We start from the raw sequence: 15,222 nt of genomic DNA, 5'->3' as shown, positions 1-15,222 counted from the left end.
CAGCCCATTTGATCAAGAGCAGACGGGCGGGACAATTCGCTTGCTATTGAGACTATGTACTACTTACGACGGATCTAAGGCTTCGCATCTCAGTGCAAAGTTATGTATTCAGTTAATATTATGATACAGTAAAACCATTTCTAAGAGCAGTACCGAGAAAAATGTATCTGTAAGTCTTTCTGTATGCAAGATGGTTTAAGGACTCCGCCTACTGATTATACATTGTAAAATTAAGAACACGTTCTGCCTTCTATATTTTGACTGTAATTTATTAATGCGAGCAGTTTCAGTGTTTCACTACGCCATCTTCAGGGCCCCTGGCCAACTTGCAGTAGCTAATCCAACCTCATGCGCAGTCGAAAAGAACAAATCGCGTAGTTGAAACGAGAAGTCTAAGGAGACTGGCCCCTATTTCTCCTTGACATGAGGTTGGATTAGCTACTACACGTAGTCAGGGAGTCTGGAGACGGCATAGTGAAACTTGGAAACTGATCGCATAAGTAAGTTATATTATTTATTTATTGCTTATTTATTGCCAATTATAGACCTGTTTCCAGAATGAGATTTTCACTCTGCAGCGGAGTGTGCGCTTATATGAAACTTCCTGGCAGATTAAAACTGTGTGCCCGACCGAGACTCGAACTCGGGACCTTTGCCTTTCGCGGGCAAGTTCTTTACCATCTGAACTACCGAAGCACGACTCACGCCCGGTGCTCACAGCAGATACTGGCAGAAGGTCCCGAGTTCGAGTTTCGGTCGGGCACACAGTTTTAATCTGCCAGGAAGTTTATAGACCTGTTACCTGATGTTTTAAAACACGTCGTACATCTTACAAATTCCGGATTTCATTTTTTTACGGTTTTCTTTTCTTTTGTTTTATCTACAACATTTACAAAGAATGATTCTTCTCAAAATAACAATAATTTAATGTTGAAATATAAATAAATTTCGTTGTTTTTTAAGAAGAATATAAAAAGGTGATAGGATAGAGGAGAGATTTGTTAGTACCTCCACCGAATGTCACTGACCGTGAATACCTCGGAATGGTTTCTTCGAGCCGTTGACCGCCAGTCACACGCGCACACACGCACGCACGCACACACACAGACACACACACACACACACACACACACACACACACACACACACACACACACAAATGGTTATTAGTGAAGAAATAGTATTGCTTATCGTATTTAGTACTAATCCTATGTATTAACTTTAGCTGCCCATCCGTGTACAGCATTTGGTGATTTCTTGGCTAGATCGCCAGCACCTTATGCATATATACTGTCACATCTCGGCTTCCTCTTGCTGTTCCTCCTCATTGTCACTGTTTTCTCTGTCACTTGGAGTATCGCTGTCCACCCTCTGGAGATTGTTGTTACTTTGCACATAGGCATGTCTGTTATGTCGTGTCCGCATGTACTCTTCATGTGTTGTTTTTGACATACTGTTTGTCAGTACGTTTAATAGTGCCTATTGTTCTTCGTCTCTTATTGCTGTGTATATATCTATGTCTGTTTCTGTGTAGTGTATGTCTATTGTTCGCGTATTGCCCGCAGAAAAAGACAGTCTGTTCTGGGGAACCTTCTTCCGCGCATGTGCATGTATGTGTGTCCCTCAGACTCACGCGGTTTAAGTGCGTTACATTCAAAATACAGACTTCTGAAGGTGTTCTAAGCTTTACATTGTATATCTGGAAGGAGTTGTTAGGTCTCATTTGGTGGCGAATAGCGGCTGCCTTACCGAGGTCGTGTACACGTTGAGGTACAGGCAGTCCTCGGCACCCGATGCGCCCCCCATCATCACCTGCAGGCAGTCGCTGCCTTCCTCCAGGGCATCCCTCACTCCCTCCCAGCCGGGGTGCGGTTGCGGCGGCTGCAAGCAAACACAACATAGTTACTGTATATCCTTTCATTCGGCAGGAGGTCTTTGGGACGACGGCCGTTTACTATTGTGACAAAATAAAACACTTACAGCCGTCCTTACGATTTTATCTTATTTTGTTGCAACCAGTTTCAACGCTTCAGTGCGCCATCTTCAGGCCTGTATGCATAAAACAGTAACGATAGCGACATGTGGAATAATCGGGTCTACTGCCGGATGTTTGTGTCGCTCTGGCACAATATTTGCCCAAGTCGGGCGCGGATGTCCGAGGGAACACCGGGGAAGAGACAACACATTACTAGTAGCGCCACGCGGGCGCGGACGGCAAAGAGAGCACCCAGCGCCCTCTGGGCATAAATACTAGACAAGATCCTTCAAAACGGCAGTCTCAGGTAGCACCTGAAGAAGGCAACGAGTTACTTGGCCGAAATATTGTGCCAGAGCGACACAAACATCCGGCAGTAGACCCGATTATTCCACAAGTCAAGATCTCGCCGGGAAAGCTTGAAGAGTTATAGTAACGATAGCATTATCAACTTATCAATCAAGTTACATAGAAACTGATTAAACACAGAATGAGAAACAATGCAAGACACTATTATATTCAACTAAGAACATTTATTGGAACCATTATTATTCTAAGAATTATTATTGGAGCAATTTACACCGAACGTTTGATAGAACGAACAGATACATCCATTGCCACATATCTAAAATATACCATAACGAATTTCCACTCAATATATTGTACAATTATACTATCTATTAAAGACTTCTTTAAAAATCTGTTCATGATTTTCATTGGCCAGTCGTATATACATTATCTGCACAAGCCTGAAATAACCTTCTGTAAGACAAAATAACTGTATAAGCTGATAAATGGAAGGAAACAATACCTTGAAAAAAAAGTAGAGAGAAGGAACTTGACCAATGTGTCGTGGCGGGATGGAGTGGCCGAGCGGTTCTAGGCGCTTCAGTCTGGAACCGCGCGCCCGTACGGTCGCAGGTTCCAATCCTGCCTCGGGCATGGATGTGTCTGATGTCCTTAGGTTAGTTAGGTTTAAGTAGTTCTAAGTTCTAGGGGACTGATGACCTCAGAAGTTAAGTCCCATAGTGCTCAGAGCCAATAACGGCTACTCGGCTCAGTGAACTGTGAATACCTCTACGACACTCTCAATTTTTTTGGAAAAGATAGAGTACTATCAGTGTCTGCTTTCAAAAGAATCCCTTAAAGCTGTACTGGAAGAGAAGTTGTGTTGAGATGTGGGCCTATACAACCTGTGTGACGCTGCTGATATCAATTTTTTGCACGCTCAAACTTGAAGAAAAATGCCTGGCTCCAATATCAAGTAAATAAATCGACTAACAAGTAACTCCGAATAAGACCACATATCGTCTGTGAAAGGAGATTTAGTCTAGATGAATATATCTTGCGACAAATAAAAAGTTTATCACAAACAAGATGTTGGCAGATATCTGACGGTAAACCTAGATCAACAACAGAGTTTTCAACATCAAGGGAATATTAAATCAGAATATGCATCCAAGATTATTGTGAGCAATTAAACGAGCTCATGCTGACTGAAAGAATGTTGAGTTTAACCATTTTTTCGATTCCCGATAATCTTGGTTCGCCCCCCCCCCCCCCCCCACCCCCCAAAAAAAATCCATATCAACCTCCTTCCCCCTTTAACAGAAATGCAGAGAAAGAGGAAGTTACTTTGTCAAAGCAACCTATTTGGCTCTTATGTAAAAAGCTGTATGACAACGTAATTATGCACTGCATATTCGCAGCCTGAGGAACGTGATAGAAGCATAATAGGGCACGACCGTATTTTTCTGCTGATGCATCTCATCTAAAGCGCCAAGGCAGTCCAAGATGGACCGAACTGAGCCTGTACCTTGGCCTCCAAAATGATCTGATCTCAGTCCACCGCATTCTTCTGTGTTAGGTCATCTCAAAAGGGAAGAGTGCAGCATTCCCATTGTTACGACTGAAACTCTGGAGCATCGAACTGTACAGTCTTTTGAACTCACTACAGGGACGAGCGCGGTACTGCAGCCAAATGCGATTATGACAAGTGAAATACCTCCTTTTACACGTGTGAACGTACAGTTAAATTGAAACATGTGGCGTGCTTGAGTAGTTCTGTACGTCTTGTTTAGGTAAGCCATGGACGAAATCTGAGCCTAATTTGTTAGCTGTAGACTTATTGAAAAGTTTTCATTTAAAATGCATTCACACTACCTGGGATGATATTTCACAATGAAGTCAGTACAGACTCGTAACCAAATACTGATTATCAGCCCGTAAATGGCTCGTATGCGGACCAGTGGAGAATGAAACGTTTTGGTTCTATTACTGTGTGCCGGCCGGAATGGCCGAGCGGTTCTAGGCGCTACAGCCTGGAACCGCGGGGCCGCTACGGTCGCAGGTTCGAATCCTGCCTCGGGCATGGATGTGTGTGATGTCCTTAGGTTAGTTAGGTTTTATTAGTTCTAAGATCTAGGGCACTGATGACCTCATAAGTTAAGTCTCATAGCGCTCAGAGCCATTTGAACCATTTTTATTGTTGTGTTCATCCAGTTTTCGCTACTACATGGTCCAGTAACATTAATCTGACCATCTCATCTACTCGTCGTTAACAAGCAATAACCGCTCACAAACGAAATGCGGCATCACTATCGGAGGAGGATACATAAAACAAGTCCGGGGGGTCGCGGAGAACAGTGCAGTCGCTTTCATAATGCAGAAATGGAGCGATTAATCTGACATGCAACAAGACATGAATATTGGCTTTCGGGCCAAGGGTAGAAGCGTTCCCGAAACGACTATGTACGTAAATTGTGGTTAATGTATACCGTGCATGGAAATATGGCGCTATTCAAAATCAGCGCCGAGGCAAATGTGGTGCACTGTGGGCCGTAGATGAACAGGGACGAACGATGACTGCCGAGATATATACTGGTGAATAGACGTGCTACTGTTGAGCAACTGACCGACCAGGTGGATCAAGGATCTACCAACAGTGTCTTCTCAATGATCGTTCAGCGAACGTTGCTGCGTGTGGGCGTCTCTCATGCACCCATAGTGACTGCTAGTCATCGGGGAGGAAGGTTGGAATTTGCACACCAATTCCGCGACTAAACATTCCAATGCGTGGCGACTGGTGGCCTTTTCAGGTGGGACACGTTTCATGCTGCATAAGACAAACGGCTGCTTGGCGTGTACGGCGTGAAACGCATGAAAACAAAAGGGTCCAGGCCGGACGAGGGAGCATAGTGGTTTGGCGAACGTATCCGTAGAATTTCCTTGTAATCTCGTCATTATAGAAGGCCCAATGGATAAACACAAGTGTGCATCTATCCTTGCTGACCATGTTCACCCCTACATGCAGTTTGTTTTTCAGTGGCACAATGGAACCTATCGGCAGTATAGTGGAACGTGCCACGCAACTTTTCAATGTACGTGGTCGGTTCTAAGAGCTTCAGAATTAGTTTACCGTACTCCCATAGCTACCAACAAAGTCAGAATATTTAGCACTGAAGGATGTGGAGATGAGGTCTTGCAAGATCCAGGATGATGAGCTGAAATCGGTCTGCAAATTTAAATACCTGGCTTCGTACATACAGAGGGATGAAGGACTGGAAAGCGAGATACAACAGAGAATAAATTGCGGTTGGAACAACTGGAGGAAAATGAGTGGAGTGTTGTGTGACAAGAAGGTGAGCATTGAAAGGGAAAGTGTAAAAGTCGGTGGTAAAGCCTGCTATAATATACGGGGCAGAGACATGGCCAATCACAAAAATGGTTCAAATGGCTCTGAGCACTATGCGACTCAACTGCTGAGGTCATCAGTCGCCTAGAACTTAGAACTAATTAAACCTAACTAACCTAAGGACAGCACACAACACCCAGCCATCACGAGGCAGAGAAAATCCCTGACCCCGCCGGGAATCGAACCCGGGAACCCGGGGCCAATCACAGTAGCCCAGGAAAGGAAGATGGAAGTGGCGGAAATCAGGATGCTGAGGTGGATGTGTGGGGTAACAAGGAAGGACAGGGTTAGAAATGAATTTGTTAGAGGAGCTGTGAAGGCGAGACCCATGGGGAAAAAGATACAAGGAGCGGACTAAGGTGGTACGGACACTTACAGAGAAAAGAGGAAGAGTATATCGGAAACAGAGTTGAAGATAAAAAGATTGAAGGAGCGAGAAGGAGAGGCAGACCGAAGATGAGGTGGAAGGATAAGATATCCGGGGACCTAAGGGTAAAGGGATGGAAGAAGGAAGAGGCAATGTATAGAGTACTATTGAGGAGAAGGATCCAGAAGAGCAACGCCGACCCTACGTGACGTGGGACAAGGCGGCGATAAAGAAGAAGAAGAAGAAGAAGAAGACTCCCCTAGCTACCAACCGAGTCCTCCCTCGGGCATGGGTGTGTGTGTTGTCGTTAGCGTAACTTAGTTTAAGTTAGATTAAGTAGTTTGTAAGCTTAGGGACCGATGAACCGAGCAGTTTGGTCCCATAAGACTTTGCCACAAATTTCCAAACCCCCCCCCCCCCCCCCCCCCCGGGATTTTAATCCAACTGAGAATCTGTGGGACCATCTCTATCGGTCTGTTTGAGGTTTGGATCCTCAACCCTGAAACCTGCGGTAGCTGTCCATGATGGTGGAGTGGGGATGGCTGTATCCCTGTCGGCACCTTCGAGAACCACACTGAATTTCTTCCTGCGCAGCTCGCGTTCTAACGGGTGGTTATTGGGGCTTTTGACACTGGCTGGAGCGTATAATTATGATACAAGCGGTATAAAAACTTAAAGAAAGTGAAATATACTTTATTTTCCTGTTCATCAGCTTGAAGCACACAGATACGCAGCAGTACACTGTGTGTTGGTAGCTTTCTTACCTTGAAGCGCAGCTCACCGAGCGGAGGCGCTGCGAAAGGAACGCCCGAGAAGCGGTAGTAGGCTGTGCCGTTCACTGTAGTGGTGGCCACTCCCCGCAGGGTGCCTTCGTTGGTCTCCACTGTGACGTATTGACCCGCCTGCAAAGAGACAGACAAAAAACAGACGCCCTCAAGTGATATTACCGCTTTTAACCTTGTTAATGACCTCCATTCAGCAAGGAAGAGACTCTGCGAATTTCTTCTGATATGCTATGTACGGCTGAAGCCACTCATAATGAGTAATTACGTGGAGCAGGGCTTACCAGCAGTTTGTTTTTGTGCGGGAGTACTTGCGCCTGCTCTAGAGAATGCATTATGAATGGTTACAATGTCTGTGTCCGTACAGTGCCTGTATCTTCAAGTTACAATGTACAACGTAATGTAACACTGTATAAACACAAAGATTGCAACCATCCATGATACATAGACTACTCGACAGATTAAAACAAGATAAAATATTTGTCTCACCCTGCGCAGGAGTCAGTAAATTCGCTATGATTATAAACACACGGTAGGTTCGATAGGTCCTGGAGGCGTACATTGATAGCTGAAGTGGTCAAGGCAACCGCTCACGATAAGTAGGAAACTTCTGTTCGAACCTCAAAAAAATGGTTCAAATGGCTCTGAGCACTATGGGACTTAACATTTATGGTCATCAGTCCCCTAGAACTTAGAACAACTTAAACCTAACTAACCTAAGGACAGTACACAACACCCAGCCATCACGAGGCAGAGAAAATCCCTGACCCCGCCGGGAATCGAACCCGGGAACCCTGGCGTGGGAAGCGAGAACGCTACCGCACGACCACGAGATGCGGGCGTTCGAATCTCAGTCTGGAACAAATTTTCTTCTGTTGCATACGGCTGAGGAGATTGCATATTCACGAAACGTAAATCCATTTCGTAATGCGAACGTCAAAGAATTCGTAAACGTAAAATGTCGACGATCTGAGCGTGTAAACTGGTTTTAATGATAAAAGAAAGCTCTCAGAGCCGGCCGGAGTAGCCGAGCGGTTCTAGGCGCTACACTCTGGAGCCGCGCGACAGCTACGGTCCCAGGTTCGAGTCCTGCCTCGGGCATGGATGTGTGTGATGTCCTAAGGTTAGTTAGGTTTAAGTAGTTCTAAGTTCTAGGGGACTGATGACCTCCGAACTTAAGTCCCATAGTGCTCAGAGCCATTTGAACCATTTGAAAGCTCTCAGAACAGGGCAACAAGACGAAAAATCGAGTATATCTGGTTACAAAACTGCAGTTATTTTAGTGAGGTCCTTGTGACATTTTGACGTACGATTCCGTCATCATAAATGGCAAACATACGTCGTCAGCAAGATACAGCTGAAGAGGTTCACGGGTAGCTTGCAAACCTCTGTAATGACTTCGCTGCATTATATTCAGCGCCAGATGGGAGTGTGGATGTCACGGTCACTTTTACCAGAGGCGTAAACAGTGAACTTCAGTCTCCTAGACTTAGAAACAGTGAAGAATACCGCTGCTGAATGTGACAATATTGGCAGCGTTAAAGAAGCGTAGAAAATACACTTTTATAGTGAAATTTATTTTTTCTGCGTCTACAGACTGAGTGCCAGTCACGGTCGTAATTAAATCAAGATCTATGGGGCAGATTGATGAGAAAATAACAAAAATTTTGCAATACCCAATGAAATCATCCCTCTGCGGGTCCGGGGTAAGAATAGGCCCGAGGTATTCCTGCCTGTCGTAAGAGGCGACTAAAAGGAGTTTCAACCGTTTCGGCCTTCCATGTAATGGTCCCCCTTGGGGGTTTGACCTCCATTTTTCAAAATTCTACAGAAGTACGAGCCTTTTGGGGAAGGACACCTTACATGGTGTACCACTGGTCCTAAGTGCACTAAGACCTTGGCACTCAGCATTGCGCTGGCGTTGTAACCATACCCACTATTCCTCAAATTGGGCCTAAACGCCTGATGGGTTGTCCAAGTTACGCCCATAGTGCATCTCCATCTGCACCAGCGATCATGATGGACTTTCCATGGCACCAGAAATCCAGCACGGTAGCCAGCCCGTTGTGGTGGGGTCGTCATGTACCCTCTAGGTTGTAGCCCCCTGACAGCACAGGGATCGTACTGCCGATACCTGAGCTGCACCCTCCCCACGTCGGCCAAGGAGTAGATGCCCGTCTCCTTGGGGCATCAGGACTCCCGGCAATGGTCATCCTGCCAGGTGGCCCTTGCTGCGGCTGGGTGGCGCCCGTGGGGAGAGCCCCTGGTCGGAGTGGGTGGTATCGGGGCGGACGTTTCGCAGATGAAACGTCAACATTTATCAGGTCGCTCTGCGGCCGAGTCTTTCAAAAGAAAAGGTACCGTTTCTAGTTCTGGTTCTCCTGCCCTTTCCTCCTTGGCCACTCCATGGGAGGAGGGACAGGCCCGCCGGCTTGGGGCGAAGTACTTCCCCCGCTATTTGGTCTGTTCTCGAACCGATGGGGGGACGTTCGCCACCTCCAAGCCCATGTTCTTTGTTCAGCACATTGAGGACGTCTTCGGGGAAATCGAGGCTCTCAGCAAGATGCGTTCAGGGTCCGTCCTTATCAAGACCACCTCCGCCACACAGTCGGCGGCGCTCCAGGCGTGCGACCGCCTAGGGGACATCCCAGTATCCATTGTCCCACATCTGGCACTAAATAGGACGCAGGGGGTTATTTTTCATCATGACCTCCTGCTACAATCTGATGAGGAGCTCAGGGCCCACCTGGAGCGCCGAGGCGTGCATTTCGTCCGGCGAGTCCAGCGCGGCCCCAAAGAACGTCGCATCGACACCGGGGCCTTTATCCTCGCCTTCGAGGGGGACGTTCTCCCGGAGAAGGTAAAAGTGATGTGCTACCGGTGTGACGTGCGACCTTACGTCCCGCCTCCTATGCGCTGTTTTAGGTGTTTGCGCTTTGGGCACATGTCATCACGGTGTGAGGCTGAGCCCCTTTGTGGCGATTGTGGACGTCCTCTTCGTGAGGAACATACATGCACCCCACCACCCCGGTGCGTTAATTGTCCTGGCGTCCACTCGCCTAGATCCTCAGACTGCCCCGCATATCAGAAGGAGAAGAAGATACAAGAAATCAAAACTTTGGATCGGCTCTCTTATTCTGAGGCCCGGAAGAAGTACGACCGCCTCCATCCCGTGCCATTGACCACCTCGTTTGCCTCAGTTGTGTCCACTTCTTCCGCTGTATCCTCACCCCTATCCTGTCCCCCCTCCGCCTCCTCTGCCCATCAGGGGGCTCTCCCTCCACCTCCCAAATCCCTCCCTTCCAAATCCTCCTCCCCCGTGGCCCCCACCCCCTCTGCCCCAGGGGCCACCCTTCCTCCTCCTCCCCCCACGCCACCTGAGAAGCGATCCTCTTCTCAGGCGTCCATCGGGGAAACGTTCCGGACCCCAGCTTCCGAGGTCCGGCGTTCCAAAACGGACCCCACGCGTGAGGACCTTCTTCGAGTCCAGCCCACCATCCCTGTGCCTCCTCGGCCTTCCAAGAAGGCCTCCAAGAAGAAGTCTCTATCCCCCTCTCCACCCCGGCGCGTTTCGTCTGACGCTCCATCCGTGAGTCGCTGCTCCCGGCCGTCCTCAGTTTCGCTGGGACGCTCTGCTGCCAGGCGCTCCGCCGGCCTTTCGTCGGCAAATGATGGGGCCCGTCCTACACAACCAGGGACAGTGGCCGCAGCTGGTGACGAGTCGATGGAACCGGATCCGCCTCCCGTCGGTTGTAGCCTAGTTCCCTCGCAACCTGGCCCTCCGCGGCCGTCGAGGTGACCAGCTCTTCCCCCGTCTCGTTCCCCCAACCTTTTGACTAGCGATGGCGTTGTTTCATTGGAACATAAGAGGTATTCGATCTAATCGGGAGGACTTACAACTGCTCCTCCGCCTGCACTGTCCGCTCGTCGTTGGTCTCCAGGAAACCAAGTTGCCCCCGACTGACCGTATTGCCTTTACCCACTATACCTCGGAGTGGTCTGACCTCACCCCTGTGGACGGTATCCCAGCTCATGGTGGGGTCATGTTGCTCGTTCGGGACGATGTTTATTACCATCCCATCCCATTGACCACCCCACTCCAAGCAATAGCTGTCCGCATTACTCTTTCTGCTTTTACTTTTTCAGTTTGTACCATCTACAATCCACCATCATCTGCTGTTAGTCGGGCTGACATGATGCACTTGATCGTTCAGCTTCCCCCGCCGTTTTTGTTGTTTGGCGACTTCAATGCCCATCATCCCCTCTGGGGCTCTCCTGCGTCCTGTCCAAGAGGCTCACTCTTGGCGGATGTCTTCAACCATCTCAATCTTGTCTGCCTCAATACCGGCGCCCCGACTTTCCTTTCGGACTCTACTCATACTTACTCCCACTTGGACCTCTCGATCTGTTCTGCCACTCTTGCCCGTCGGTTCGAGTGGTATGTCCTTTCTGACACCTATTCGAGCGACCACTTCCCCTGTGTCGTTCGTCTCCTGCACCACACCCCATCCCCACGTCCTTCGAGCTGGAACATACTGAAAGCTGACTGGGGACTGTACTCCTCCCTGGCGACCTTTCCGGACCACGATTTTCCCAGTTGTGACAGTCAGGTCGAATACCTCACGGCTGTTATCATCAATGCTGCCGAACGTTCCATTCCTCGTACTACTTCTTCTTCACGTCGCGTTTCCGTCCCCTGGTGGAACGAGGCTTGAAGGGACGCTATCCGTGCTCGACGACGTGCTTTACGCACCTTTCGCCGCCATCCTACGTTGGCGAATTGTATAGAATACAAAAGATTCCGAGCGCAATGCCGTAGAGTCATCAAAGACAGCAAACAAGCTTGTTGGGCCTCTTTCACCAGCTCCTTTAACAGTTTCACTCCCTCTTCTGTCATTTGGGGTAGCCTGCGCCGGCTGTCGGGCATTAAGGCCCACTCCTCGGTACCTGGCCTGACCTCAGGTAATGAGGTCCTTGTTGATCCTGTAGCTGTCTCCAACGCCTTTGGCCGCTTTTTCGCGGAGGTTTCAAGCTCCGCCCATTACTGCCTGCCTTCCTTCCCAGGAAAAAGGCAGAAGAGGCTCGGCGACCTTCCTTCCACTCGCTGAATCTGGAAACTTATAATGCCCCCTTTACTATTCGGGAACTCGAACGTGCACTTGCACTGTCCCGGTCCTCTGCTCCGGGGCCAGATGCCATTCACGTTCAGATGCTGGCACACCTTTCTCCGGCGGGCAAAAGCTTCCTTCTTCGTACCTACAATCGCGTCTGGACCGAAGGTCAAGTCCCCATGCGTTGGCGTGACGTCGTTGTTGTTCCTATACCCAAACCCGGGAAGGATAGACACCTTCCTTCTAGTTACCGCCCCATTTCTCTTACAAGCTGTGTCTGTAAGGTGATGGAGCGCATGGTTAATGCTCGGTTAGTCTGGATTCTTGAATTTCGACGACTGCTTACTAATGTCCAATGCGGCTTTCGTCGCCGCCGCTCCGCTGTTGACCACCTTGTGACCTTGTCGACATTCATCATGAACAACTTTTTGCGAAGGCGCCAAACGGTAGCCGTGTTCTTCGACTTGGAGAAGGCTTATGATACCTGTTGGAGAGGAGGTATCCTCCGCACTATGCACAGGTGGGGCCTACGCGGTCGCCTGCCCCTTTTTATTGATTCCTTTTTAACGGATCGAAAGTTTAGGGTACGTGTGGGTTCTGTATTGTCCGACGTCTTCCTCCAGGAGAACGGAGTACCTCAGGGCTCCGTCTTGAGCGTAGCCCTTTTTGCCATCGCGATCAATCCAATTATGGATTGCATTCCACCTAATGTCTCAGGCTCTCTCTTTGTCGATGACTTCGCGATCTACTGCAGTGCCCAGAGAACATGCCTCCTGGAGCGCTGCCTTCAGCGTTCTCTAGACAGCCTCTACTCATGGAGCGTGGCAAATGGCTTCCGGTTCTCAGAAGAGAAGACGGTTTCCATCAACTTTTCGCGATATAAAGCGTTCCTTCCGCCATCCTTACATCTTGGTCCCGTTCTCCCATTCCTGGACACAACTAAGTTTCTAGGGCTCACGTTGGACAGGAAACTGTGTTGGTCTCCACATGTCTCTTATTTGGCGGCCCGTTGTACACGTTCCCTTAATGTCCTAAGAGTTCTTAGCGGTTCATCTTGGGGAGCGGATCGCACTGTCCTGCTTCGCTTGTATCGGTCCATAGTCCGATCGAAGCTGGATTATGGGAGCTTCGTCTACTCGTCCGCTCGGCCGTCCCTCTTACACCGGCTCAACTCTATCCACCATCGGGGGATACGTCTTGCGACCGGAGCCTTCTACACTAGTCCTGTGGAGAGTCTTTATGCTGAAGCTGCCGAGTTACCATCGACCTACCGGCGCGACGTACTGCTGTGTCGGTATGCCTGCCGGCTGTTGTCTATGCCCGACCACCCCTCTTACGAGTCCTTCTTCGCCGATTCTCTCGACCGTCAGTACGGGTTGTATGTGTCTGCCCTGCTGTCCCCCGGAGTCCGCTTCCGTCGCCTGCTTCGACAATTGGATTTTGCCCTCCCTACCACCTTCAGAGAGGGTGAGAGCCCGACACCACCTTGGCTCCAGGCTCCAGTTCCTATTTATCTCGACCTCAGCTCACTCCCGAAGGAGGGTACTCCGGCTGCAGTGTATCGCTCACGGTTTGTCGAACTTCGTGCTCGACTTGCCGGTCACACCTTTATTTACACCGATGGCTCCAAAACTGACGATGGTGTCGGCTGTGCCTTTGTCGTCGGGGCCGCCACCTTTAAATACCGGCTCCTCGACCAATGTTTCAGCTTTACGGCCGAGCTTTTTGCTCTCCATCAGGCCGTTCAGTATGCCCGCCGCCACCGCCATTCATCGTATGTACTCTGCTCTGACTCACTCAGTGCTCTTCAGAGCCTTGGAGCTCCCTATCCGGTCCATCCCTTGATTCACCGGATACAGCAGTCCCTCCATTCTTTCGCTAATAATGGTGGTTCTGTCAGCTTTCTGTGGGTTCCCGGACATGTAGGAGTGCCTGGGAATGAGGCTGCGGATGCTGCAGCCAAGGCTGCAGTCCTCCTGCCTCGGCCAGCCTCCTATTGTGTCCCGTCATCTGACGTTCGTGGGGATGTATGTAAGAGGCTTGTGTCGTTGTGGTGGGATGCTTGGTCATCCCTCCAAGGAAACAAGCTCCGGGCAGTAAAACCGCTCCCAACTGCTTGGACAACATCCTCCCGACCATCTCGGCGCGAGGAGGTCCTTCTGACCAGGTTGCGGATTTGGCATTGCCGGTTTAGCCACCGCTACCTGCTCTCCGGTGATCCAGCCCCGCAGTGCCCTTGTGGTCAGGCATTAACAGTGCGCCATGTTTTATTGTCGTGTCCCCGTTATAGTCAATTTCGTGTTATCCTGTCCCTGCCATCTACTTTACCGGATGTTTTAGCTGATGACGCTCGAGCAGCTGCTCGTATTCTGCGTTTTATAACTTTAACTGGCTTGTCCAAAGACATTTAACCTATTTACTTATTTTATCTGCATCTTTGTCAGGTACTTCTGGTGTCCCCCCCATCCCCTTGAGTTTTAGCAGATTCCATTTGCTCTAACACCAGTGACTGGGCGCTAATGACCTCAGCAGTTGAGCGCCCTTAAACCCTACACAAAAAAAACAAAAAAAAAACCAATGAAATCAGTCGTGTTCTCTGCATGATTCACTAGGAGAATTTATGATTGAAGAATGTACATCTGAAAAATGTAGAGAGTACTGTTGTTTGTGGGACTGGTCATAGAAAAATGCCACCAAATGGTCACTAATTTAAAAGCTTCGTTAAAGACCGTCATTACGGAAGACTGCCTATTTACAACATCACAACGTCCTCCAGACGTTGAGTGGTCAGTTCACTCGACGCCTTGGATCATTTAGAAAAGAGGGAGAATCGCGACACACTAGGGTCATTGGCAAGCACAAACACGATGTGCTCGTTTCTGCCACTCTGTCCTGTCTCCGCGTTGACCCAAAATACTTCACATTCCATATAACCGACTTCCGTCAGCACTGTAGGGCCACATGGCCGCGTGGTACCTCTACTATCCCGTCTACAGCGCTCTCTATAGCGTCCAATGTGGTCTTTTCAGGGGTTGAATAATATTTTCTCTGGTGAGCTTATTTTAGTCACGGCAGAGTGTTCCGCCTTGGGACCTCTTTAGACTGTCGCCTCTAGCCAACTTTGTAACATAATTTTAATAATAATAATTAATAATTTCACACGAACTGTCTGAAAAGCTTGTAAGATTTTTGCGGGGTACGTTCTGCTGAGAAATAATTCTTAAGAAAAAAATTCGGTAAGTTGCACCGGCTATTCAGAATTTAAATCAGCCTATTGGGTTTCCACGCGCGAA

General features: G+C 49.0%; 1 protein-coding gene across 1 annotated transcript in view; it reads right to left on the bottom strand.

Moving 5' to 3' along the window:
* Positions 1-15,222, bottom strand: part of LOC124624685 (esterase FE4-like) — a 96,843-nt gene that overhangs the window by 67,863 nt on the left and 13,758 nt on the right. Inside the window, exons 2-3 of the mRNA XM_047149121.1 lie at positions 6,801-6,938; positions 1,750-1,881 (exon numbers count right to left, since the gene is read on the bottom strand). Coding sequence (XP_047005077.1) covers positions 1,750-1,881; positions 6,801-6,938 — 270 coding nt within the window. The remainder of the gene's footprint in view (positions 1-1,749; positions 1,882-6,800; positions 6,939-15,222) is intronic.

Source organism: Schistocerca americana, chromosome 1 (assembly GCF_021461395.2).
Source record: "Schistocerca americana isolate TAMUIC-IGC-003095 chromosome 1, iqSchAmer2.1, whole genome shotgun sequence".
Taxonomy (NCBI): domain Eukaryota; kingdom Metazoa; phylum Arthropoda; class Insecta; order Orthoptera; family Acrididae; genus Schistocerca; species Schistocerca americana.
Note: the sequence above shows the minus strand (reverse complement) of the source record. Positions and strands in the feature narration are given on the sequence as shown.